Here is a 25,892-nt window from a genome sequence, read left to right as displayed (position 1 = left end):
TCACTTATCACACAGATCTATGTAGTGACAGATCAGAATCCAAATATAGAGCTAAGGACAAACATATCTCTATTGTGTATAATTTTAAGATGTCAATCTGTTGCTTAACGCAATGATTTAGCGGTGTGAAGGACTCTACCCAATCTGCATAGGTACTGACAAATTTGTGGCGGGTTTAGGTGTCCCATGCACATTAAATAAATTCAGAACCAATTGCTTGACATAAAAATATTCTGTAATGAGTGTGTCAAACTTCAGCCCCGTGTTGTGAACTTCCACAAAAAGTATATTTTCACAGGTTCATAAAGCAGACAAATAAATAACAGTCATGTTGACCAATTGCACAGTGCAACTTTCTTTCAACTCCTCTCAAATAATTTACAATAAGTCCTTTGCTGAAGATCCGATTAATGATGTTTATGGGTGAGCTACTTGAAGATCTCCATATCTAAAGGGACTGTCCCACTTGGGCGACCTAATCCGCGAGTTAAGAAGAGTGTTTTCGACCTTCAAGCTCGAGGGCACTCGCCTGGAAAGCCTCGAGCTGGATCGACTGCCCGCGTTGAAACCGCGAGCTGGATCTACTGACCGCACACACACACAAACACATCGCAAAGGCGGAGGCCAGGGAAAGCGGGGGAGCGCTATCTGCGCGATGAAGACGAAGGTAAACGGCTGCCACAGTGCACGGTAAGTCCTTTAGAGAGCGCGGAGGGGGGAGGGGGAGAGAAGGGGAGAGTGGTGGAGAGAGGGGGGAAGAAGGGGGAGAGAAGGGGGGGAAGGAGTGGAGACACTTTTAAGAAGTATAATAAAGTTTAGCGGGCATTTTACCTATCGGTAGGTTTTCCTTGGTCCTGAAAACTACAATGAGCCAATCAAAATGTCCGGTCAGCGAAGGAGATTGCCTAAGGCTACCCTCGACTGCCTGTAACTAAATAGCGAACCCACTCCACTGCACTACGAGTCAAAAAGAACCTTGCCAACCAAATTTACTCACGGAAAAATTTTCAACATGCTGAAAATGTTTCCGCGACTTAGCTGAGGCCACGAATATTCGGGAACTTCCCTCGAGCATGAAGCAGAGTTCCAGCGACCTCATAGGACCTCCTAGGACCACGTGTCGACCATGCTGCGAATTTGAAGGTCGAAAACACTCTTCTAAACTCGCATATTAGGTCGCCCAAGTGGGACAGCCCCTTTAAAAGTCTTAAATATGCAAAGGGATTTAAAAATATAAATGATCCGACCTAATGCTAAATCTTAACTTTGTTCATAAGTTATAGGAGCAGAATTAGGCCATTCATGCTATCAAGTCTACCCCACCATTCAATCATGGCTGATTTATCTTTCCCTCTCAACCCCATTCTCCTGCCTTCACCCCATAACCTCTGACATCCTTACTCATCAACTCTAGGAGTAAAGCAAGTTAATATAGATTTAGGAATGTAAGCCTCATTTGTTAACGACAAATACTACAATATAGTCTCCAGTGGAATCAGATTGGGAAATTCACAGGAATTACTGAAATATCCCTGGATCTGCTAAATGTATACTTTGATGCTTAGCATTACAAGATACAAGATACATTTATTTGTCACATGCGCCAGTTGGCACAGTGAAATGCAATCACCATACAGCCATACAATAAAATAAAGAACACAACACTCGATAGAGTTCAACATAAAACATCCCCACACAGCAGAATTAAAAGTTTCCCACTGTGAGGGAAGGCACCAAAGTCAGTCATCTTCCTCTGATGTTCACCCGTGAACGGGGCCTCCAGATTATCAGGTTTCGGTAAAAGGTAGAGTACCCACAGAAAGACAAAAAGATAAATGTACTCCATACTGATCAATATATTGTAAATTGGTTTGTTTAAAGATAGATAAATTCTCACTTAACTAACTACTAATGAATCACAAGGGAAGTATTGCAAATTTGAAGAGAGAAATAAGTAGTAGTAAATTTTGAAAATAGACACAAAGAACAGTCATTGATGATGGCCAGTAAAGTTTTATCTTATGAAGATAACAAGCAGAAATCTTTGTAATTGAAAGACTGTAAATGGTGAAGGTAAGAGCATCCAGGTATCAGATTACTATGTTTGGCAAGTCAACGTTTACGCATTTAATGCCGCTGTGTGTTGAATTGCTTTTATTCTCCAACTACTGTCTTTTAAGCTCCACACCTTTTACTATCTATGCACAATGATTAACCCATCTGGTGCAAGAGCCTACCCCATTACCCCTTCATCCCTTTCACTTTCAAGCAAAATCAAGCTCTTTCACAAAGTTATATTATGCAGTCTGCAAGCAGCTACAATACTTTGAAAGACTCTGGCTGTTTAATATTGCAGGGGTACACCATTAACATTTCATGAAGTCTAAAGTCTGCTTGAATGCTTCCAGAAGTCCCACAGGCCCCATTATAGTTTTTGCTTGTTTCTCAAGAGACCTCGCAGAACTTAAGCTGTGACCGATAGTTTGATTACCATTCAACCGTGTCAATTCAAGGCAGGGTAGTGTCACTGATTGTCACATGCTATAAGTACCTCAACATGAAATCGTCAGCAACAACAAACAAAACAGCAATCTCTTCGTTGTCCCTGTCTGAGTGACACTGCAAGATCATTTTTTCACCAATTATGGCTATTTTCAATGTGTCAGTTTGAGGCACAAAGTTAGAGGAATTGAGCAGGACTGTTGGCCATTCCCAATGGTATACATTAAGATGCATGAATTCTATGCTAATGTTAGTTGAGAAATATGCTTTTTTCAGAGGATAAACTGCATCATATGCTTTGGTGAACATTTCTGTGCTAATTTACAATTTTTATTATCCACCAATTTCCCTGAATATAGGTAAGGATCTAAAGTAAAATTCTTTACGTTCATGCTGACAATTCAACCTGGCACTACTCCCCCTCTGTCTGCGTGGAAGTGCTGTCTCGCTTCTTCAATGCAAACAAATCTTCTTTTCACACCTCCAATTTCCCATCTTACCCGACTTCAGGCTGTAATCTCTCATTCTTCAATATAAACCAATCTTGTTTTACCCCCTCCTATATCCCATCTTCTTTTATCTCAGTTTATCCTTCCTATCATCTCCAATTAATATTTTGACTCTGCCCCCATTACTAACTTGATGCTGTTGTTCTCTTTCCTTTGCTTCTGCCAGCATTGGCCATACACTCTGAATCCTGCTTCTAAATCCCTCGTGTTCTCTCGGCCTCAAGGCCTTTTTTCCTACCTTCTCTCTTTTTTGTTTTCAACATACAGTATTCGGTTTATACGGTTTAGAAATGGTCTGCTTTAAAAGACCCTGCGGAGCTAGATAGGGCTCTTAAAGGTAGCGGAGTCAGGGGATATGGGGAGAAGGCAGGAACGGGGTACTGATTGGGGATGATCAGCCATGATCACATTGAATGGTGGTGCTGGCTCGAAGGGCAGAATGGCCTACTCCTGCACCTATTGTCTATTGTGTGTCAATTAATGCTGTGCTTGTGCGAGCAACTGTTCACATCTCAAGATAGATTTTCTTTGTGTGTTATGGAGAGATTAAGTAAATCATGGCTCCCAGGAAAAGGGCTAGGATGGTCTTTGGTGAGAGACAACTGATGGTCATAGATCCAATTGAGTCCCTGGAAGGAGGGGATAGGGAAGGGGAGTTGATGTACTGTGGTGGCCGGCAGGAGATTGGTGCTTGGGTGTCAGGAATGGGGTAGGTGGGTGAGGGGTCTGAGGGTGTGATTATGTAGATTTCTAATCTTAATTGAGATGTTGAGACAGTTGGGAATTTCAATATCAAGGAGTCAGGATGATCAAGGATTGGTGGGGGAGGTATCAGGACGTGGGCAGATGAGGCAATGAGATTGGAGGGCGAAGGCAGGTTGGTACTGTAGAGGGTTATAGCTGAAGGAGATAAGGCAAGTGATGGGACTTCAGTGGAAAACAACTTAGGTTTAGCGATTCAGATGCATAGCACTTTCTTTGCCCAGTGTTAACTCTGAAAATATCTAAAAATTAACTTTTTTCTCCCAGAGTAGAAAATTATTGCAATAATTTCTGAATCAAATTGCACCTCTCTGAAAATATAATCAGGCACTTCTGGTCCCAAATCATTCTTCTGGCCATAAATTACATCTTTCAAAAGCGCTGGGTACATTGTGTATTTTGTTCCAAGTAGTTCCCATTAATGTGCTTTCTCAGAACAACCTGGTTTTAAAAATGCTACTCTGGGAGGCTTGACTGATTTCTTCTCCCACAAAAAGTGTAATGATCTCAGAGAAAGACTTGGAGGAGCCTGGTTTATGGTTTTTTTTTAAATATGTTTGAATAATGTGAGTAATCTCCTCAATTTGTGACTACAAATACAAACAGCTAACACACAGATTGCTTTGGAGGCCTACCTTTGTAGGTTTATGTTCAATACATTTTAAACCTAAATTGACCTATCACTGATTTCAACAATAATCAAATGCTGCTCCCTGGCAGACTGCTCTGTGGTCTGACTCAATTATTTTATATCAATGTATGTGGCAACACAGATAGATTTGTTGAGAAAGATGTATGGAATGCTCATCTTCAGCAGCCAAGGCATTGGATTTGTGGCATCACGTTACAGTTGTACAAATTGTTGGTTGGGCCGCGTTTGGAGTATTGTGTGCAGTTCTTGTCGCCACATCATAGGAAGGATGTGATTAAGTTAGAGAGGGGGCAGAACGGATTCACAGGAATGTTGCCTGACCGGAGGGCTTGAGATAGGCCGGGATTGTATATCCTAGAGAAAGGGGAGCCAAGCGATGATCTAAGAGATGTACAGAATATTATGTGGAGCATTGACAAGGTAGATGGTCAGTCTTTTTTCCCTGGGTAGGGGAGCCTGATACTAGAGGACAGAAGTTTAGTTAAGAGGATAAGAAAAGTTTAGAGAGAAATGATCCAAATGTAGGCAAATGGTATTAATTGACATTTAAATGTTGGGGAAAATGGTCTGTTTCTGTGCTGTATAATTTAATTAATCTATAAAGTGCATTCCATGCAATTGATTGACATTGATACTGCAATACTTATCCTAGTTAGACAATTAAAAAAATTGAAATTAAAATTAAGCAGACAACATGATGGCAAACTCTGAGGTACAAGCTCCACTTAGTTTGGATCGTTGTGCAAAAGTGCAATGTCTCATGAATGTGAATTTTTGATACCTTGAAGCAGAGACACTGATAATGACTGTGTGGTCATTGAATAAGTGCATCTTCCACTGACTAATACTGCCTGTAATGTATCACAGGGACAGGGGCCACATTCTCCTGTCCAACAGAAGCAATGTGTAGGTCAGAGATTAGAGAAAAATGAAACAGAGGAAAAGAATAAATTTAAAAAAAAATCCAAGGCTGAATACACAAACATTTACTGAATGAAACTGGACTAGCTCGAATATATTCAGTCATGACGGGTGAAATATGGGTACGTCTCCAGAGGCCGAGTAAGCTTCACGCTGCTATATGTCAATACATTATTCATTAAACAAATCTACATTAAGCATTCTTTTCGCAAAAAGATGGCCAAAAGTGTTTCAGTGTCACCAGGGTAGATTCCTTGATTTATAGTTTCTGGTCCATCAATGTTCAAAGGTCTAGGATAGTTGCTTTTTCCATCTTATGGGATGGTTGCTCGCCCCCCAAGAGTAACCTAAATGAGTATGCCACTGTCATCATTGACTTCATCAATGTGTGTCGAGGAATGCATGCCAAAGAAGACAATATGAGTGTTCTTCAATTGGAAACGATGGATAAACCATGAGGTTCTATTCCACCGTTCAAGTCAAATGATCCCGAGTGGTACAAGGAAACAGTTTCCGACCTTTGCTAAGCCATTAAGGATGCCAAGGGGGAATTAAAGACCAAGCTAGAATCCCGTGATAACCAAAAGGGCACGCCAACTGTATGGTATAACGGGCTATAAAGTGAGTTCGGCAGTATCTGTGTCAACAACATACAGTATCCCTCCCTAAAGGGCTCAGTACATTCTATGCTTTCAACTGAAGGTCATTGGAATGACGTAATCCGCCCTGACAGCCTTGGGTTCCCCTGTACTCATGGTCACAGTTGCAGGTGTCAGGTTGGTCTTCTTGAGAGTGAACTTGCGGAAAGCAACTGGCCCGGATGGGACCTGCATGGACCAGGTGGTAGGCCATCTTTAAACACTCCTTACTTCATTCTGAGATTCCCACCTGCTTTACAGGGCCACTTTCATTCCGGTGCCAAGGAAAAGCAATTATATACTCTCTCCTTACATTCAACCCCCCAAACTGCAACTCCTCGCTCTTACTTGGATTAAACTCCATCTCCCATTTCTCCATCCATTTCTGCGGCTGATCTATATCCCGCTGTATCTTCTGACAACCTTCCTCACTATCTGAAACTCCTCCAAATTTGGTGTAGTCTGCAAACCTACTCCCAACCCATCTACATTTATGTCTAGGCCATTTATATATATCATAAACTGCAGGTCCCAGCACAGATCCCTGCAGAACTGCACTGTTCGCAGACTTTCAGCCAAAATATCTACCTTCCACCACAACCCTCTGTCTTCTATGAATAAGCCAGTGTTGAATCCATACGACCAAGTCATCGTGAATCCCCTAAATCTTAACCTTCTGGATCAGCCTGCTAGTATGACAAGTAAATACTCCTGAAACTACTGCTCTTGAGTGTCTTTTAAGGAAGGACATCCATCATCTTTACCTGCCTTAGCCTGATTGTGACTCCAGATGGAATCTGGTTGGTTCTTAGCTGCCCTTTGAAATGGTTGCCTCAGCTACTCAGTTCAAGAACTTAAAGCTCCCGTTTCAACAATGAATGAGAAAAGTGTAATCAATAAAACTAATTTTGTCAAGTGTAAGTAATTATTTCTACAGTTATCATTATAAATTTAAGTTGTTTGCCTTAATTTTTAATCCAAACTTAAAACTAGAATAGATGACTCAATTTGCTGATTAAATTGTATTGCTATACTTCTTGGTGGAGATCTTGATTATATTAAAGAAAAGAAATGTTAATGAAGAAATGAAGAAAACATCACGTAGAATGTTTCCTTTAAAGTGCACTTACCAAGTGTTGCACCTGTTTCCGGCCTATTTAATGAACTGATGATCACAAAGCCGAAGCCCTCACTTTCTTTACGATGTATAATGACATCACTTGCTTGAACAGTATGACTGACCACACTCTCTGCAGGTGAGGAACCAGAGGGAGGGGCTTGTGTGCTGTTTGGGTGACCAGCAAAATCACTTCTAGGAGAACTATGATGCGTGGACACTGATCCTGGACTTCGCCCATTCTCTGAACATGGCCCACCTGAAAAACAAAATACATACATTGTACATTCAAACCTTCAATTAATAACAAGGAAAGGCAAATTAAAAAAATGCAAACTCAGTAATGTTGAGGCACAAGAATTAATTTCACAATGATCACCTGTAAGATAGTTCCCTCTGCTGTAGTTATTTTTGATACAGTGTCTATAACACTAAGCCAAATATTGTTGCACCGCCACTCAGGCCAGAAATTGAGAAGATTTCAATCAATATTAGAAATATCTGATGATTCAAACTGACAATGGGGGTCCTTGATTAAGAAAAGCATATAATGAGGGATAACATCCTTAAAAATGCCTACCTTCACATAAGTGGACTGGTACTGTCCAATTATTTACTGAAGCATTGATAGCAAAGTACAGACACTAGTTGGTCAGATGCCACATCACTTAAAGGTGTTCACACCAAATGTTGCACCAACCCCTTATTTTATGACTGGTATCACACTGTTGCTAGTGATAGAAACTGCCTTAATGCTTGGACGATGTGCATGACAATTCTTCACACATACAATAATTTGCTGGGAAACCACAAACCGTACTGCAATTTCCGTCACACCTAAAGTTTTGTTTGAAATCATGGAGACATTTCTTAATTAAATTTCACAAATAAATTTTTGTTTCATCTGTTTGCGATAGTTAATGTGCTGATGGCATATTGGTAGATATAATGCTGTTAATGACAATCAATGTTGTAATATAGGCGTCAAGAAAAGGAGATAATTTCCTGTAACAACTGTTTTTTTGACTCCATGTCCCCATGCTTGCTGGCAGCGATGAGTTGCCATGCTCAATCAGACACCAGCCACAGATATCTTTTTCAAATCCATCAATGCTGATCTGCTGTTGTGCCATCTCAATCAAACAATGGCCTGGAGATAGAATGCAGCATGAGGTACACAAAATTGCTGGAGGAACTCAGCGGGTGCAGCAGCATCTATGGAGCGAAGGAAATAGGCGACGTTTCGGGCCGAAACCCTTCTTCAGACGGCATCACCTAAATGAGCCAGAAGTAACTTAACTATCAAAGCTGCTGAAAGTAATTTTAAAAGCCAGCAAAGTTACTTTCTGAGGCTTTACTGGCTAAATAAAGGTTTTGAAGAATTTTGAATATTTCTAAATGTCCCTTACATCCAGAATCTTTGAAAGAGTAATGATAATCATGTAAACAATTCCAAATATAAAAGTATTGAACAATTTAAAAAATGCAAACAATAACATTTTAAATCAAACTCAATTAATGCAAAGCATGGAAATTGTCTTAAGGGCCTGTCCCACTTACGCGACCTTGGCTCGCAAATTACGCGACATCGTGGTCGCTTAAGGCGTACTGGCACCGTATGGCTGCGCGGGGCCGGTCTCACTTAGAAGCGCGGAGGGGTATGAAGTTGTGCGGGGCTGGTCCCGACATCGCGCGGGGATCCGAAATTCCTGCAGTGACCGAAATCTTCACACGCCAACGGCCTGCGTACGCACGCAGGCGCATTGCAGTCGTACGCAGCGTCTTGACGGCGTACGCCTAGCGCGTGGCGTTGCGTGATGACGTCACCGCCCGACGCCGTGAGACGCCCAAATTCAGTCAGCCCCTGCCCAGCTGTAAACATGACGTCACGCGCAAACTTCGCACGACCTCCGCTTCCGGTTGGTCGCGCCAAACGCACGCAATCGCATGCAAGTGGGACAGGCCCTTTACTCCTTCACAGCAATTCCTCTCCATTGAAATGATTACAATAGATGTTTTGTGCCAAGTATATCCTTGTGCACATACAGCTGGCAGATTCCTCAGACTAAATGCTGGGGAACTCCAGCAGGATCATGCTCTGATACTTAATCCTGGAACACAATCACGAAACTGCCCAGAACTTGGCCAACAAGATCTGGTCTTTCACTTTCACATGGGATTCCTGAATGTCCTGACCCTTATTATACAGGGAGGAGTGGCGAGTAAATGCCGATAGTGGAACTAGTGGTATTTCCCAGCAAGTTTCCACCATACATGATAGAGACAAAGAAAATCAATTCTGTGTTTTTCCACATATGAAATCTTTTATTTTGTTGAACTTTGTTCCGTGTAACAATGGATTCATAAGACCAATACTGAGGATTTTCTGATCAAATGTAAACTATGTGAAATTAATAAAAAATAATTTCAATTGTCTTTTTGAATCAACAGGCAGCCTCTGTTTAGAGCATTAGTAATTTTCATGTTTTGATACCTATGGGAAATCCCACACAGATTACAAGGACTAAGCATATGCCTATGATGGTGACTGAATTTTAAGGTTATTTGAAACTAGAATACTTTGAGAAAGCATGTGGACCTTTCCCAGCAGCATGTTTATCTAGTACATACCTATACACAGAACCTTCCTTCGTACAGTCAGACTGACGTGGCCATTTCGGGCTGCGTTATGCATCAGATCTATTACATAGCGGTGAGACTTTCCAGTAACTAAAATTCCATCCACGTAAACTAATTCATCTCCTGGCCGAAGACGACCATCTCTGTCAGCAGCACCCATTGTGATTATTGCTCCGATAAGAATCTTCAGTGAGGAAAAAATACAGAGAGGCAGTTAGTTTTTAAGAAAGTGAATTTTGCTACATGGTATCATAAGCTAGGTGCTAACGATCATTCATGGAAGTGACTGAAGATAAGCAACGGTTACAACTTCTCACTTTTGCCAGTGCTGCTCAAATACAACTGATGGTAATCACTTATTTTATTTCAAAGATTTTACCAAACCATTTTATATTCAAACACAACAAACCCTGTGATTTTTGACATCCGTTAGGGTGGTAAAGAAAGCTTTTGGTGTGCTGGCCTTTATAAATCAGAGCATTGAGTATAGAAGTTGGGATGTAATGTTAAAATTGTACAAGGCATTGGTGAGGCCAATTCTGGAGTATGGTGTACAATTTTGGTCGCCTAATTATAGGAAGGATGTCAACAAAATAGAGAGAGTACAGAGGAGATTTACTAGAATGTTGCCTGGGTTTCAGCAACTAAGTTACAGAGAAAGGTTGAACAAGTTAGGGCTTTATTCTTTGGAGCGCAGAAGGTTAAGGGGGGACTTGATAGAGGTTTTTAAAATGATGAGAGGGATAGACAGAGTTGACGTGGAAAAGCTTTTCCCACTGAGAGTAGGGAAGATTCAAACAAGGGGACATGACTTGAGAATTAAGGGACTGAAGTTTAGGGGTAACATGAGGGGGAACTTCTTTACTCAGAGAGTGGTAGCTGTGTGGAATGAGCTTCCAGTGAAGGTGGTGGAGGCAGGTTCGTTTTTATCATTTAAAAATAAATTGGATAGTTATATGGATGGGAAAGGAATGGAGGGTTATGGTCTGAGCGCAGGTATATGGGACTAGGGGAGATTATGTGTTCGGCACGGACTAGAGGGGTCGAGATGGCCTGTTTCCGTGCTGTAATTGTTATATGGTTATATGGTTATATGGTTATCTGCAACTGACTGTGTTCAATTCATAAAAATTCTGCAAACCTTTTATATTCAGGAGACATAATTTAGTAAGAATGAAAAAATCTAAATGAGTGAGACCATGAAGAAGTTTTGATAAAGCAAGGTTTCAACTTTCCATTTTTTCTGACAAAGTTGTTCCTTCAAAATCCCTTTTGAACTCAAATTATTATAAAAATTGCGAAGGAGGGCTTTGATTGCATCTTAATGTATTACAACTAAGCCTCACAGCTTCTCTACCAGTGACAAATCACAGACTGAAGACAGCATTGTCTCTTGCGGATTGGATGTTGATGAGTTCATGAATATATTATTTATCTGTGAACACAGTTTGCCTCTGAAGCTGTTGCTTGGCAATGAAAATAATGTAATGCTCTTTTCCCTGTGAAGATTTTTAAATTTATTTTTGCCTGACCAGAATTGAAAGTAGCATTGCAAACGGAGATTGTTGAAGTAGCATTCTTCCTTGAGGCAGTTGAATAATGTGAAAATGTCAAGTTGGACACTTTCACATAACCAATTCTTTTTCGTGTTCTTTCTGAACAGGGTGATAGATATCGCCAAAAATCCTATATTCACATAACAACTAATCTTTTTCTTTACTTACTGCATCGTGAAGACTGATAATATTTTACACAAAAGGTTTCTTATCTTTGAAAATTTGTAGGGATACATTGTAATATTTATTTCAATCATTACTGGTCTAATTTCCCCTGTGTTAACCAATTAGTGACCAGCTAGTTTTAATTAACATTGTATTTGTTTCAGTCCTTGTTTAGGTAAAGAAATACAACATTTGTGGAGATTCAGTGCACTAAATCACCAAGATATAATGTCACGAGTGATTTTTGTGTCTGCAATTCTGCTAATGAAACTCGTCTAATCCAAACCACAGCAGGATCCAAATGGCACTGCCAGAAATCAGCAAGCGTGTCAGCTGCCTAGACTACCATCTGCAAACAACTAGTGGTACTAGTGGCCCCAAAAGAGAACTATTACTTGCACTCTAATTAATCAAGACCAAGCCTTCCATATGGTTAACCTTTATAACTCCTTTTTTTGAGAAAAGAATGTAGATCAAAACTTTCAATCATCCCCTTTTGGTGGAATTCTGCTGCAGGTTAATATGTGCCTTACTATAATTTCAACCCTAATATTGAGAATGGCAGCAATAAATGAGGAGAATAATAATGTATAAATGGAAGATCACACATAATCTTTTAAATCTTGAATCATGATATAAGCCCAGAATGTGCATATATCAGCAATGGTATATAGTGGTAACCTTGAGGAAGTTGTCACTTGAATGAAATCCCTACTGTCCAGCAGTTATAATATCAGCCAGCTGGTTGAACACCCAATCATGATAACCTCAGAAACGTTCAGCACGGAAACAGGGTGTTTTGATCTACCATGTCTATGCCGATTGTGATGCCTATCTATGCTAATCCCATTTGCCCACAAGGGGGCCCATATCCTTCCTCTCCCTTCTGCTGCAAGTATCTGTCCAAATGCCTTGTAAGCATTGTGATTGTCAGAGAGTCGTACAGCATGGAAACGGGTCCTGCAGCCCGATTCGTCCTTGCTGATCAAGATGCCATTCTATGCTAATCCCATTTCCTGCATTGGGCCCACACATCTCCATACCATTCCTTTCCTACCGATGTACCTGTCCTGATGCTTTTTAAATGCTGATTGTAACTGCCTCTACCAGCTCATCTGGCAGCTTGTTCCATAGTCCCAGAACCCTCTGTGAAAATCTTTCCCCTCAGATTCTTTCTAAATATGTGTGACAGGATATTAGGAAGTAAAATGGGGAAATAAAAGTAACTACACATTGAAATATTTATGCAGATTGTAATATAAAGATTATAATGCATATGCAGAAATTTGAAATTGAAATAGAAATGTTGAGAATGCACAGTAATCAGTCAACATCTGAAAAACTGCTGATTGACATGCTATGTTTTTTAAGGATTTTTATTAATATTGTAGAAATAAAGTTTTTTCTTTAGCTTTTACTTTGGAAACTTCTAATGGGATATTGTAATTTACTCACTGGTTGACCAGGTTCATCTCCACCCAGGATTCTGAAACCAAATCCAGATTCTTGTCTGCGTAAATAGACATCTAACTCACGGTAATCTGGACCTAATTCAAAAGGGAACAAGGTCAAGTACAATCAAGATAGGGAAAATACAATGGTAAAAATAATCTAGTTACGAGTTCTCTGGGAGTGATTTCAAAGTAATAGAAAGAAATGTGCTTTTCATTAGCTTCCACTACACGGAGTACACAGATACATCAACAAAGATTTTACAGGTGAAACAGTGTAAATTCCGAAGATGAAAAGTTACCAGAAAATCTGAAAGAGCCAAATGAGGATCCTGCTCGCTGTCGTCTATTGCATTTACTTATGCAAGACTTGTGAGTTATTAAATAGTAATAGAACTTCTTGATTCAGATCTGTGATCCAGAACTATCAGCAACTGGCAACAAACAGAAGCTCAATATCCAAAATTAAGCAGTAATATGACGTGCCTCTATACCATCAGCTCATCTAAATTTAGAAATGGTTCGCAATTTCTCCAGATGGAAAGAAGGTTTTGATTTCAATTTGTTCGGAGGCATCTTACAATTTTCAGCACATCAGAGCTAGCATTTTAACGATGCAGATAACGATAATAATTGCAGCAGCAAGAGTAGAAAGAACAATTTTATAATCTGAACAGTTTACAGGGGATAACATCTGCCCATGTTTCTCCTAGAAATTTTAATTAATACCAATGTCTGTTCTTTATGTTCTGATGCACAGTGATTATATTATAAAAGTTATCTAGCATGCTAAAAATAGGGTGTTTCGGAATCCCCATTTGTTGGGAAAGAGGAGTCAGCGAGAAGCATACCATTTGGGAAATAGATGATTTGTAACTGAGGTAGATGACGTGTGATTGACCAATCCGCTTGTACAAATTTGGCCGCTGCTCAACAGAGCCTTTTCCAATCACTTTTGCCGATGTTCACTGAAAACCTATCGCCTGGTCCCTAATTATGTGAATGTGCTAGTCAGTACAGGTATTAAAAATGGCACTAGTTTTCAAATGGCGTGCATAGGTATAACTCAAATAGTTCACCGACACAAGGTTTGGTTGTGCAAACATGTTAAATTTGAATTGGGGATGACGTAATAAATCATGCAAGCAGCAGAAAGTGCTAATTCTTTGTAGATTGTGTACTTGTGAACCCATAGCACTATTATGATGAATGCATTTATACTACACTGCCTCACACATACACTGGCTATTCGGTACAAACCAAAATTAAAGGTGCTATAATTTCTTCTATAAACTGACAGCCACTGTAGTTTGGAGGCCCAAATGTATAACATGTAATACTGCTTACAAAATTGCTGTGCAGTTTAATTGTTGTGATGTTTAATTTGAGTCTACTAGTTGTAAGAAGTAACCTGGCTCATAAAATTGGAGTAATAAATGTAAATATAGGCCAGTTTTATTGATGTCAAATTCTCACAATACTTGGAATACCTGGTACTGGAAGATTTCACTGAGCTGGTAAATGTGGGCCTGTTCCAAGTGAAGCAATCTAGTGGGACCTGAAGCTTGTGGATGTGTAAATTTCCATTATGGATGCTGTGCTCCTTATAGCATTAAATATAGATTGCAGCCAATCTTCTAAATTCCAGGATCATGGATTTTGGCATCTTCATTTACCTCAAGCAAAACTGCACATGTGATAATCTGCTAAATATAGATATCACAAGAAATGCTGTATGTTATACAGTGTTCCCAACAGTGAAACCTTGTCTGCTGTGGCAGACCTCAGCCGAGGGGAAAGCCTTTGGCTGTCCCACTAAATACCAATTGTGAACTGGCAAAATTCCCACACATTTCATTACTGTTTGAAGGTGGTGTCTGCCAGACATTGGATTTGTGATCCTAGTGTATTGTGTGCATAGGCAGCAATTTTATACCGCCTCATTAAGTCATTGTGGAAAACTCAAGCTTTTCATCAAATGGGAATGAAATCTGAGCCAGTAAACCAAAAGATTAGTTAAGGCCTCTCTGTTTCTAGCTGCTGTTATTTACAATGCTTCAGACCTGTCAATGTTAGAATAAAGGACAACAGGAGAAAGTAAATGATCATGCAGAAAGAGTTGGCTGCAACCAGATGACTGATTAGACAAACACAATATCTAAACGAATGGGGAACTAGATATAAGCCATAGAATGATGAATGCTAAAGTACTTGCCAGAAGAATCAGCCCGATATGCAGTCCTTGGTGGCATTTGCTCTGTACAGGAAAATGTGGAATTCAATAAAACTATGTATTCATTTAGACATTTCATGTTGCCAATAGTTAATCAAGATTCCTCTGTAACCAAAGGCTCATTTAGGAATTGTTCAATAAAAGTACTAAATATATCAAGTTTAAGATTGGATTAAAATGATTCCACACTCCACCCAACCAGTAATTATGAAATTGATTCAATATATCTACGTGTGAGCCTGACAAAATGAATTTATTGATATTTTTAACAAAGGCAACATAATATATTTAAAGCAAATGCCAAACTTTTACCTTCTTTGTGTTCGAAGGCCAAAGTGTATATATTAGCAATTCTACAAAAATATATTAGCAAATATCTGCACATTTATATAAACTGAGATATTTTTAAATTAATCTTATAAATAAATTTAAAAAAATCATGTATACATATGTGTTGAATGTCAATCTGAAAAGCAATTGAACTCAAAGGTTGTTGTATATCTATTCCATTTATAATAGATGCGGCAACAATAAATGTTATCAACTGCTGGTGGGCAGTCATTAACCTGTTTATTTTCTTCACAGAAAAAAAAAGACAGAGACTTTACTTACGCCTACTCTCATATATAGCTCTCGATTTCTCATATACTTCATATGGGTCAGGTTTTCTTTGATCAAATCCATCGGTAGAATCAGGGAAAGTAGCCCTGTGGATATTTTGTTGAAAGGGGAGGGTCTGTGGAAGGGGTTGTGTTGGGAAGTTTGTCCGAGGACTGCTCTGATTTTCCCATCTGTCTAACGTCTGAAATAAACAAACAAGAAAAGTGTTAAAAAATAATAACTTATGTTTTCAATACACTCTATCTATTTTCACATAGACTGGATATGAATTCTTGCTGACACATTGTTTGATGGTGTCAACAATCCAATCACGCCTTATTTAGGTGCTGTCATTTAAATTAACATACACAGAATTTTACAACATTGAACATGCTATTAAGACCAACAAGCCTTTGCACTCCATTCAAGAAACACCCCCCCTTACTTCACCTGATCTTGTCAACGTATTTTCCTACATGCATGTATACGCAAATACACATGTATTTTCCTACATGCATTTCATAGGGGAGGAGAATAGGAGATAAGAACAGCAAAGAGAGAGAATTGAAAAAATATTCTATAGGCATATGAACAGGAAATGGCCTGTTAAAGGAGGTCATAGAGGCAAAAGTCATGGCTGAGCTACCAAATGATATCTTGCATCAGCTTCACCAAGGAAGATAATGCTACTGGAGATTCAGCCAAGGAAAAGGTAATTAAGAATTTGGATGTGCTAAAAATTGATTAAAAAAGTAGGAAATGAGTGCTGGATATAATCATCCAATATAAACTAATTCAAGGAGGATACCTCAGGTCTGGAAAATCACATATGTAACACTTTTTTTCAAATAAGGGTGCATAGTTAAACCCAACAACTGCAGTCAGTTTAACTTTGGCGGTGAGGAAAGATATAGAAATAATAATTGGGACAGAATTATCCTTGGAGAAAGTTTAATTAGATTTGTTAAAACAAACTATGCATAACTAACTGGCAAGAGATTTTACTGAATGGATTTATCAGTGAGTATCTAGTGTTTATGGTACATAGTTTTAGGCATGCCAAACATATGGAAACCACAACTACAAGCTTTTCAGACTTCTTTAAAGTTGTTAAAGTCTGCAGAGAGCAATGTGAAAACCAGAAAATAAGTTTTACTTCAAGATTTTGCAGTAATCAGCAGGGTGGCACTGAGTCTGATTTCCTTCTCTTCTCATTTCTTGTGGGAATAAGCATGACCTTTGAAGGGTTTCGCCATGTGTAGCACAATGCAAAAATGATCAAAACATTTAATCTAACTATTTACTGGTGCAATGCTTTGAAGCCTGTAATTGAATCAATCAGCATTGTGCCTTTGAGCAATCTGAACAATTAAAATTTCCTGTTTTTTTTAATATAAACATGAAATTGTATTTTGTTTGGTCCAGGTCCACCGGACACTTATTGAGCTTTAAAAATTGTAGATAGTCCTGGACCTTGATGTGCATGCCTGCATTCCATTATACTACTTGCAATTAGAAGGAAATAAACATATCCCATCTAAAGAAGTAACAACTCTGAACAAATGTTCTCCTTACTATTCAATATATCAAATTATTTTAAAATATGATATAAATTTAAATTATATCTAGTGGCACAAAAAATATTTTTTTAAGTATATGTCATAGAGTAGAAAACAGATCACTATATCCAAACCAATCATGGTGAATAATCTAGAGAAAACGTATTTGATCATCTGCTGTCCACCTACTTTAATAGGACACAGTTGTACAATACGACTTCCATATTTTAAAAATTCAAGGGAAATGGATATCCAGAAATTACACTCAGTAATAATTCATATGTAATAACAGGATATATGTGCACTGACTGATAAAAGCTGTTTTTATGTGGTGGTAAGATTAAGATTTTGCATCTGTATGCACCATATTAGTCAGCAATGACTTTTAAATTATTGGATCATGCAGGTTCAAGTCACTGCAACAATGAAGCTGTTTTGGAGGGTTCGGTGGCAGGGAAGGGGAAAGCAGAGGGGTCTGGAAATGAAAGTGTGTGCCAGTTCAAGTGACTACAGATTCTTCCCCAGCTTACAAATGCCTGCCTTATGTACAGCCCATACATATGGATGAGCTTTTGAGAGACCAGAGGATGGATTTTCTGACTGCTGCAGGGCAACAGGCATCAAACAATTCTAAGGACTGGGACCCAGCCATAACCTGGGAGGGCCTGTATTCTCCATTTTTTTTCTTCTTAAAAGAAGTTCAAAGGTTCTTTATTAGTCACATACACCAATTGGTGTAGTGAAATGCCTATTGCCATGCGAAGTGATTTGGTAACCAGTTTTTGGTGCAGTATTTTCTTATTTACACAGTTAAAGAAACATAAATGGTCACTCACTGCTATTAATTAAGCTACTTTCAAAATGTTAAATAATATACATCTGGATTAAATTTCTTGATTTTTTTTTCAATGCTATTACTGGAACTCAAATATCCATCAGTTCTTGGATGTTTCCAGCTCTTCAAGTTTTTTGGTAAACCATTTGAATTCCAAAGAGTAGGGTTGCCTCTGCGCCATTATTACTAAATAAATCAGAAAGGCAAAGGCAATGTACATTGAAGTAAAGTCAGGAGGTTGAAGCACTTTGGCATTGGAGGGAAGATTTATACTGGAAATTAACACATTTGCAGAAAGACACAAATCAGTGACAAATGTTCACAGATATGAACTGAAACTTCCTGTTTTTGTTTTGCAAAAACATCGCAGAACTGAGGAGGGTATTTTTAAAGACAATGGGAATAAGTGACCCCTCTTATGAATGCAGACAGTGTGGCTGTGGGACTAAGTTACTGCTTTACACCAATCTTTATTACTGTGGAAGACGCTAGAAGAGAAGCCTTTTGCAATATTGGATGGGATAAAAGGAGATTCTCAAAAAGGCTGGTAGTCCTCAAAGAAGAAAAATTACCTGGTCCAGTTGGGATGTATTCCTGGTTACTGAGGAAAGTAAGGGTGGAAAGTGAAGTCAATGGCACTGAATTTCAGAAGTGAACTACAATGCTATTATATATGTGTGGTTAGTGCCTAAACTTGAAATATTATCCCTTGCAGTCAATATCGAGGTCACATTTAGCTAGCATTTTGAAAAATACGGGCCAATAAATGAATGTCAGCACAGATGTGTTAACGGCTATTGCATTTGATTATCTTGGTCGAATTCTTTGATGAATTAACATCAAGGGCTGATTAAGGTTGATGTGTACATGCATTTATATTCGGCATTGAACAATGTACCACGTAATAAATTAGCAAAAAATTCTAAATGCAATTTTTCTAAATTAATTGCATTTGAATTTATTGCTTAATGAGTTCATTGAACTTAACAAAACTTATGTGTAGGAAGGAACTGCAGATGCTGGTTTACACCGAAGAGAGACACAAAATGTTGGAGTAGCTCAGCGGATCAGGCAGCATCTATGGAGTAAAGGGATAGGTGACGTTTTGGGTCAAGATCCTTCTTCAGCCTGAAAAAGGGTCTCGACCTGAAACGTCACCTATTCCTTTTCTCCAGAGATGTTGCCTGACTTGTTCAGTTGCTCCAGCATTTTGGGTCTATCTTTAACAAAACCTATTTTGAATCTAATGTTTAATATGTTTATTGGACTTAACAAAACTTAAGTACGAGGTCCATTTTCAGGTATAAATAAAAAGTAAAAGCAAAAATATGTGTTTTTCTGTGTGGAGAATCAGCAGACAGATAAAATGGGTTCTACGTTTTTAAGATTTCACAGAGTTCACTGTGGATAAAGGGGTACAAGAGGATGTACTAAGATTTCCATAAGGCAAATGGCCAAGTTCTGGGGTTTGGTGCTGGATCCTCAACTTTTCACAATTTATATAAATGACTTGGATGAAGGTAAAGTTGTGCAGAAGTTATAATAAAGCTTCAAAAGGATATTGATTAAGTGAGTGGGCAAAGACCTGGCAAATGAAATACATTGGAAAATTGGAAAAAGGAGCACATTATCTGAATGATCAGAGACCATGGAGCTAGTCGATGTTGTGGATTCTGGCTGTTTTAGTGCATGATTTGCAAAAAGAAAGATGCAGGTAAATCAAGTAATCAGCATAGCTAAGCAGCATGTGATTATTGCTGCGATATTTTGGTATACACAGCCCAGACTGTCATACAAACCAACTTCCCTCCCATTGACTCAATTTATACCTCACGCTGCCTTGGCAGGGCCAGCAGCATAATCAAGGACAAATCGCACATGGGTACTCCCTCTTCTCCCCTCGGGCAAAAGGTATAGAAATGTGAAAACGCACACCTCCAGATTCAGGTACAGTTTCTTCCCAGCTGTTATCAGACAACTGAAACATCCTACCACAACTAGAGAGTAGTCCTGTACTACTAGCCACCTCATTTGGAGACCCTCGGACTTTCTTTGATCGTGTAGACTTTATCTTGCACTAAACTATATTCCCTTTATCATGTGTTTAAGAAGGAACTGCAGATGCTGGAAAATCGAAGGTACACAAAAATGCTGGAGAAACTCAGCGGGTGCAGCAGCATCTATGGAGCGAAGGAAATAGGCAACATTTCGGCCCAAAACGTTGCCTATTTCCTTTGCTCTATAGATGCTGCTGCACCCGCTGAGTTTCTCCAGCATTTTTGTGTACCTTCCCTTTATCATGTATTTGTACACTGTGAAAGGCTCGATTGTAATCATGTATTGTCTTTCCACTGATTGGTTAGCACACAACAAAAGCTTTCCATTGTACCTCAGTGCAACAAACAAAACTAAAATAAACCAGTGGAGAAGGTTCAGGGATTTTGGAGAAGGTGATTTTGCAGGCTTTTGATCAGAATCATCACTCTTTCTCCCACATATATCCCATGCAAACTAAGCCTATTCCCCTGCTCAGTTGCCAGTTAAGGCTTTGGATGCTGAAATTGATTATTCCCTGTTAGTTTTCTTCCTCCTGTTGCTGAACCGTCTCTGCCTCGTATTCCTTGGGGTTTCAGGTCTGCTTGCTGCACCCCCCCTGACATTAATTGCCCTCCGACTGGCTGGATTGCACAGCACACAATATTACAGAGTGACTGGGACTGATGCAGGCAACAGAATCTCAACTTCAGAAGACCAGATAGGCATTTTGAGCAATGTGCTTGGCTCTCTTTGTGTTCAGCTATTGGGCTAAGTGTGTACATTGGTGTGGAGGGCTGGAGAGTAGAAGGTAATTCAAGTATCAAATATATATGAAATCGGAAAAAGCTTTGTATCAGTAATGAAGAACAAGAAATTATTCATTGTAATGAACACCAATTTGGTTCACTAACATCCTGGGTTCACAGGGTAGTGAATCTGTGAAATGTGTTGCCACAGAAGGCTGAGGAGGCCAAGTCTATGGATATTTTTAAGGCAGAGATAGATAGATTCTTGATTGTTACAGGTGTCAGGGGATATGAGGAGAAAGCATGAGAATGGGGTCAGGAGGGAGAGATAGATCAGCCATGATTGAATGTCAGAGTAGACTTGATGGGCTGAATGGCCTAATTCTGCTCCTATCACTTATGACCTTATGATCGTTAACAAAAAAACATCTGCCATTCTTACTTAGTCTAAGACCAGGCCTCTTGGCCCACCATGTCTGCGCCAATCACGTTGCCAATCTAACCAATCCCAAGGTCTTGTCAGTGACACCTAAAACTTGAAAATAAATTAATCGCAGAAGCATACAGTATAGTAACAGACTGTACTGACGCATACAGTAGTTAGACTGTATTGAAGCATGCAGTACAGTTACAGACTGTATTGAAGCTCACAGTACAGTTACAGACTGTATTGAAGCATACAGTATAGTAACAGACTGTATTGAAGCACACAGTACAGTTACAGACTGTATTGAAGCATACAGTATAGTAACAGACTGTACTGACGCATACAGTAGTTAGACTGTATTGAAGCATACAGTATAGTAACAGACTGTATTGAAGCATGCAGTACAGTAACAGACTGTATTGAAGCATACAGTATAGTAACAGACTGTACTGAAGCATACAGTATAGTAACAGACTGTACTGAAGCATGTAGTACAGTTACAGACTGTATTGAAGCACACAGTACAGTAACAGACTTACTGAAGCATGCAGTACAGTTATAGACTCTACTGAAGCATGCAGTACAATAAAAGACCCTTTGGGATACCTGTCGATGCCCAGTGTAATGCCCATTCATGATAATGCAACATCTGCCCACATCAGGCACATATCCCTACATGCATTTTCTAGCCAAGTATCTATCCGAATATCTTTTAAAACACACTAGTTATATCTAACTCCACCTTGTGCTCTGGTAGCTCATTTCACATAGTTATTCCAGATGTGTGAAAAACCTGCCCCTCAGACCTCCTTAAAATTTCGCCACTGACGTTAAACCTGTGCTCTCTCGTTCTAGCCACCCGCAAGAAAAAGATCCTGATTATTTATACTATCTATGCTCTTCTTAATTTTATAATTCTCCATAAGGTCACCTCTCAGCCTCTTATGTTCAATGAGAATAAGCCCCGCCTTTCAAATGTCTCTCTGTAACTACAGCCCTTCGTGCCAGGCAGCACCTAGTGAATCGCTTCTGCACTCTCTCTATTGCTACTCCGTCCTCTCAGCAGTGCGGAGACCAGAACAGTATACAATACTCTTAGGTGTAGTCTAAATAATGTGTTGTATCACTGCAACATAACAACCCAACTCTTATACTCAATGCCTTGGCCTATGAAGGCAAGCATACCAAACATTTATTTAATATCCTTTGTGCATGTATGCTGCACAAGCTCACAATCTCAAAACTTCAGCCAGTGATGGAAGAAGAGCAACATGTAGACCTGGAGCTGGAGAGATATGGTGAGCAGGCTGAAGAACCTGGAAAAACTCCTTGCAGAACACCACCCCTTATCTTCGAGCAGAGCTGAGCAGAAAGGCTTTGAATGCATGAATAATTGATGACTCCCAGATAAAGAGATTCTTTTCTCAAGGTGCCTTCTAAATCATTGTCCCCAGTCAAGCAAAGTAACCCTTTCCTCATTCAAATTCTTAACACCAATATAATACACCGATAATCAACCGAGAGCCCAGATGACAAAATAATCCCTCACATCCTCCTTTGGAGCGCTGCCCACTTTGACTAGTGCACATCGACAAATAAACCCCTGATTCATTTACTGAACTGACTCACCACAGCTATTTTCTGCTATATGCAGTTCATTCTGACATGACTTGTGGGCGCAAGTAAATTTTCATTGTGTGACCGAGAGAGGGTTTTCATACCTAGGGATTAGAGCACTAACAACCTCGTACTAATGATGCCCCATACAGATCTCCTGGCTGACCAGGCATCCCAAACCTCTGCCTTGGCATCGGTCTCACTGATAAAATACTCTTTTATTAGAGCTAGGGGCTCTCACTTTTTCTGCAACTCTCCTTTTCGAAGGCAGAAACATGAGTTTTGCTGGTGTCTGCCATCCTCTTCTGTCTGATCTGTGGCAAACTGTTAGACGCGGCATTCAATTGAGCTTGGTTCCTTAAGAATTGCACACTTTAGTGTATGTTTCTGGTTGCTAACCGCAATGGCACTGTTTCTAATGTTTTTGGTATGCTTCATTTTGTTTTGCAGGGGATTTATCTGGGATATTAGTGCTTAATGCAGCAATGGAAAAGGATGACATCCAACTTCCAAGTAATCAATACTTATCTTCAACCAGCTTCAGTTGACAATGAGAAATGAAGCATCAGTAAGTAAACCGGAACCAAAGGTAACACTTACCTGCTTTGAACTCTTCCAGGGTGAAAAAAAGCCTGCAGTAGAACAAAAAAGAGAAATAATAAGAATGAGGTTGAAAGGATTTCTGCAATGAAGGTACCACAGGTCAGACATTAACATTAAATCCTGATAACAATTGTCAAAGCTGCATGATCATCCCGGAATTTCCACGAGTTTGTACTTTTGGTATGGTCTATCAGTAACATTGTGCCCCACTTGCATTGTCAAAGTCCTGGGAAATTATTGCACAAGTAAGTTATTAAAATGGTTAAAACTTCCTGAAATTTCAGTACGGCTTTAATTGTGACACAGAAACTCTTAAATAACTGAAAAGAACTGTTCCCAAAAATCTTGCCTTTTCTTGAAAAACAGACAAATTTATAGGTACACAAAAAAGCTGGAGAAACTCAGCGGGTGCAGCAGCATCTATGGAGCGAAGGAAATAGACAACGTTTCGGGCCGAAACCCTTCTTCAGACTGATTTATATATTGGCTGTTTTTCAGAGATGTTTGAAACCTTAAAGCATATTTAGTTAAAAATGCCACAATACATTTTGTGTTTCACAGGTAACAGAAAATATTGAATTTGATGATAGACACAAAAAGCTGGAGTATTTCAGAGGGTCAGACAGATCTCTGAGAAAAGGGATAGGTGACGTTTCGGGTCGAGACACTTCCTCAGACAGAGGAAAGGGATACGAGAGGTATGGACGGTGATGTAGCGAGATATAGAACAAATGAATAAAAGACATGCAAAAAAGTAATGATGATAAAGGAAACATGTGGGGTGGGAGATTGCAACCTCCACATGGTCCGCCCTGTTTCGACAAATGCAATCAACCCGGCATGCACAATCAAATAAGATCAAATAGAACAAGTTGTCTGACAACTTTAGGCTGTGCACGTCATACGCAAGAAGAAGAAGAAGAAGTAGAAGAAGAAGGAAACAGGCCATTGTTAGCTGTGTGCTAGGTGAAAATTAGTTCAGACAATGAGACTCAACCAAATGACTTTGAAGCTGGTACGATTTGGGTAGGGGAGGGATGGAGAGGGAGGAGATGCAGCTGTTATCTGAAGTTAGCAAAATCAATATTCATACCACTGGGTTGAAAGCTGCCTAGACAAAATATAAGATGCTGTTTCTCCAATTTGCGTTTGGCCTCACTGACAATGGGGAGGCCTAGGACAGAAAGGTCAGTGTGGGAATGGGAAGGGGAATTAAAGTGTTTGGCAACCGGGAGATCAGGTAGAGCTTGGTCACCTTTGCCGCCTTATAACCATATAGTATGAATATTGATTTATCTAACTTCAAATAACCCCTGCATCTCCTCTCTCTCCGTCCCTCACCACCCAAGTCGCACCAGCTTCAAAGTCATCTGCTTGAGTCCATTGTCTGTACTCGTTTTCACTTAGCACACAGCTAACAATGGCCTGTTTCCTTTATCTTCATGACTTTTTTTCATATCTTTCATTCAGATGCTGTCTGACCCGCTGAGTTACTCCAGCTTTGTGTGTCTATCTTCGGTTTAAACCTGCATCTGCAGTTCCTTCGTACACATATTGAATTTGAAATGGATTACTGCAAGAATATGATGTTCTCATAATAACAGTTATAGCTGTGTGATGGAGCTGACTTGCAAATAACTATCATTATCTATTATCAGATGCCCCATGAAAACAGGATAACTTATTTATGCAACTATTTGAAGGAGTTTTATAATACATAACAGACCATTCACAATGTACAAGATGATCAATCTCGATTACCTCTTGAGATCCCTAACATCTGAGAATGTTTTTTAACCAATGTAATATCTCAGCTCTAATACTTCAGAATAGGTTCTAGCCAAACTATTTTAACACACATATAATACTGATATCTACCTGACAATGAGCAAACTGTCCAGAAATATTATGTTCACAAGAAACAGGGCAAATTCAATCTGGTTAATTAGTCTATTTCCAATCTTTACCCAAGTGATGGCTGGTGTCATAACCTGCCTACTAATGCTCAGCTTGGGTTTCTCCAGGACCACAGATCCAGTAATTTCAACTTTGGTCCAAACATTGACCAAAGGGCAGCATTTAATTGAGCGTGGTAACAAGAAGTACTGGTAAACTGAAGCCAATGAGCTTTATAAGGAAATAAGGTATAAGCTTTATTGGTCCAAGTTATGTCTTTCCCAGGACATAATTGCAGCAGTTTTCAGGGTAGGCCTCTAGGCCATACCATCTTCAGCTATATCATTAACAACTCTCCTTCCATCATAAGATCAGAAATTCGGATTGCAGATAACTTTGCAATGTTTAATTCCATTTGCAATTCTT

General features: G+C 39.4%; 1 protein-coding gene across 18 annotated transcripts in view; it reads right to left on the bottom strand.

Annotated features, from left to right (window-relative positions):
* The window catches only part of magi2 (membrane associated guanylate kinase, WW and PDZ domain containing 2), a 407,390-nt gene that overhangs the window by 33,507 nt on the left and 347,991 nt on the right, over nucleotides 1-25,892 (bottom strand). For 15 of the 18 annotated variants that reach the window (XM_033039822.1, XM_033039820.1, XM_033039827.1 and 12 more), the window contains 6 exons: nucleotides 23,568-23,599; nucleotides 15,759-15,948; nucleotides 15,129-15,170; nucleotides 12,918-13,009; nucleotides 9,733-9,925; nucleotides 7,115-7,360 (listed from right to left, as the gene is read on the bottom strand). In XM_033039822.1, the coding sequence (XP_032895713.1) occupies nucleotides 7,115-7,360; nucleotides 9,733-9,925; nucleotides 12,918-13,009; nucleotides 15,129-15,170; nucleotides 15,759-15,948; nucleotides 23,568-23,599 (795 nt within the window). The remainder of the gene's footprint in view (nucleotides 1-7,114; nucleotides 7,361-9,732; nucleotides 9,926-12,917; nucleotides 13,010-15,128; nucleotides 15,171-15,758; nucleotides 15,949-23,567; nucleotides 23,600-25,892) is intronic. The other 3 variants (XM_033039821.1, XM_033039826.1, XM_033039837.1) reach the window with 1 other exon arrangement.

The sequence above is a fragment of the Amblyraja radiata genome, chromosome 21 (genome assembly GCF_010909765.2).
Source record: "Amblyraja radiata isolate CabotCenter1 chromosome 21, sAmbRad1.1.pri, whole genome shotgun sequence".
Lineage (NCBI taxonomy): Eukaryota > Metazoa > Chordata > Chondrichthyes > Rajiformes > Rajidae > Amblyraja > Amblyraja radiata.
This window is presented reverse-complemented; position numbering and strand designations above follow the sequence as displayed.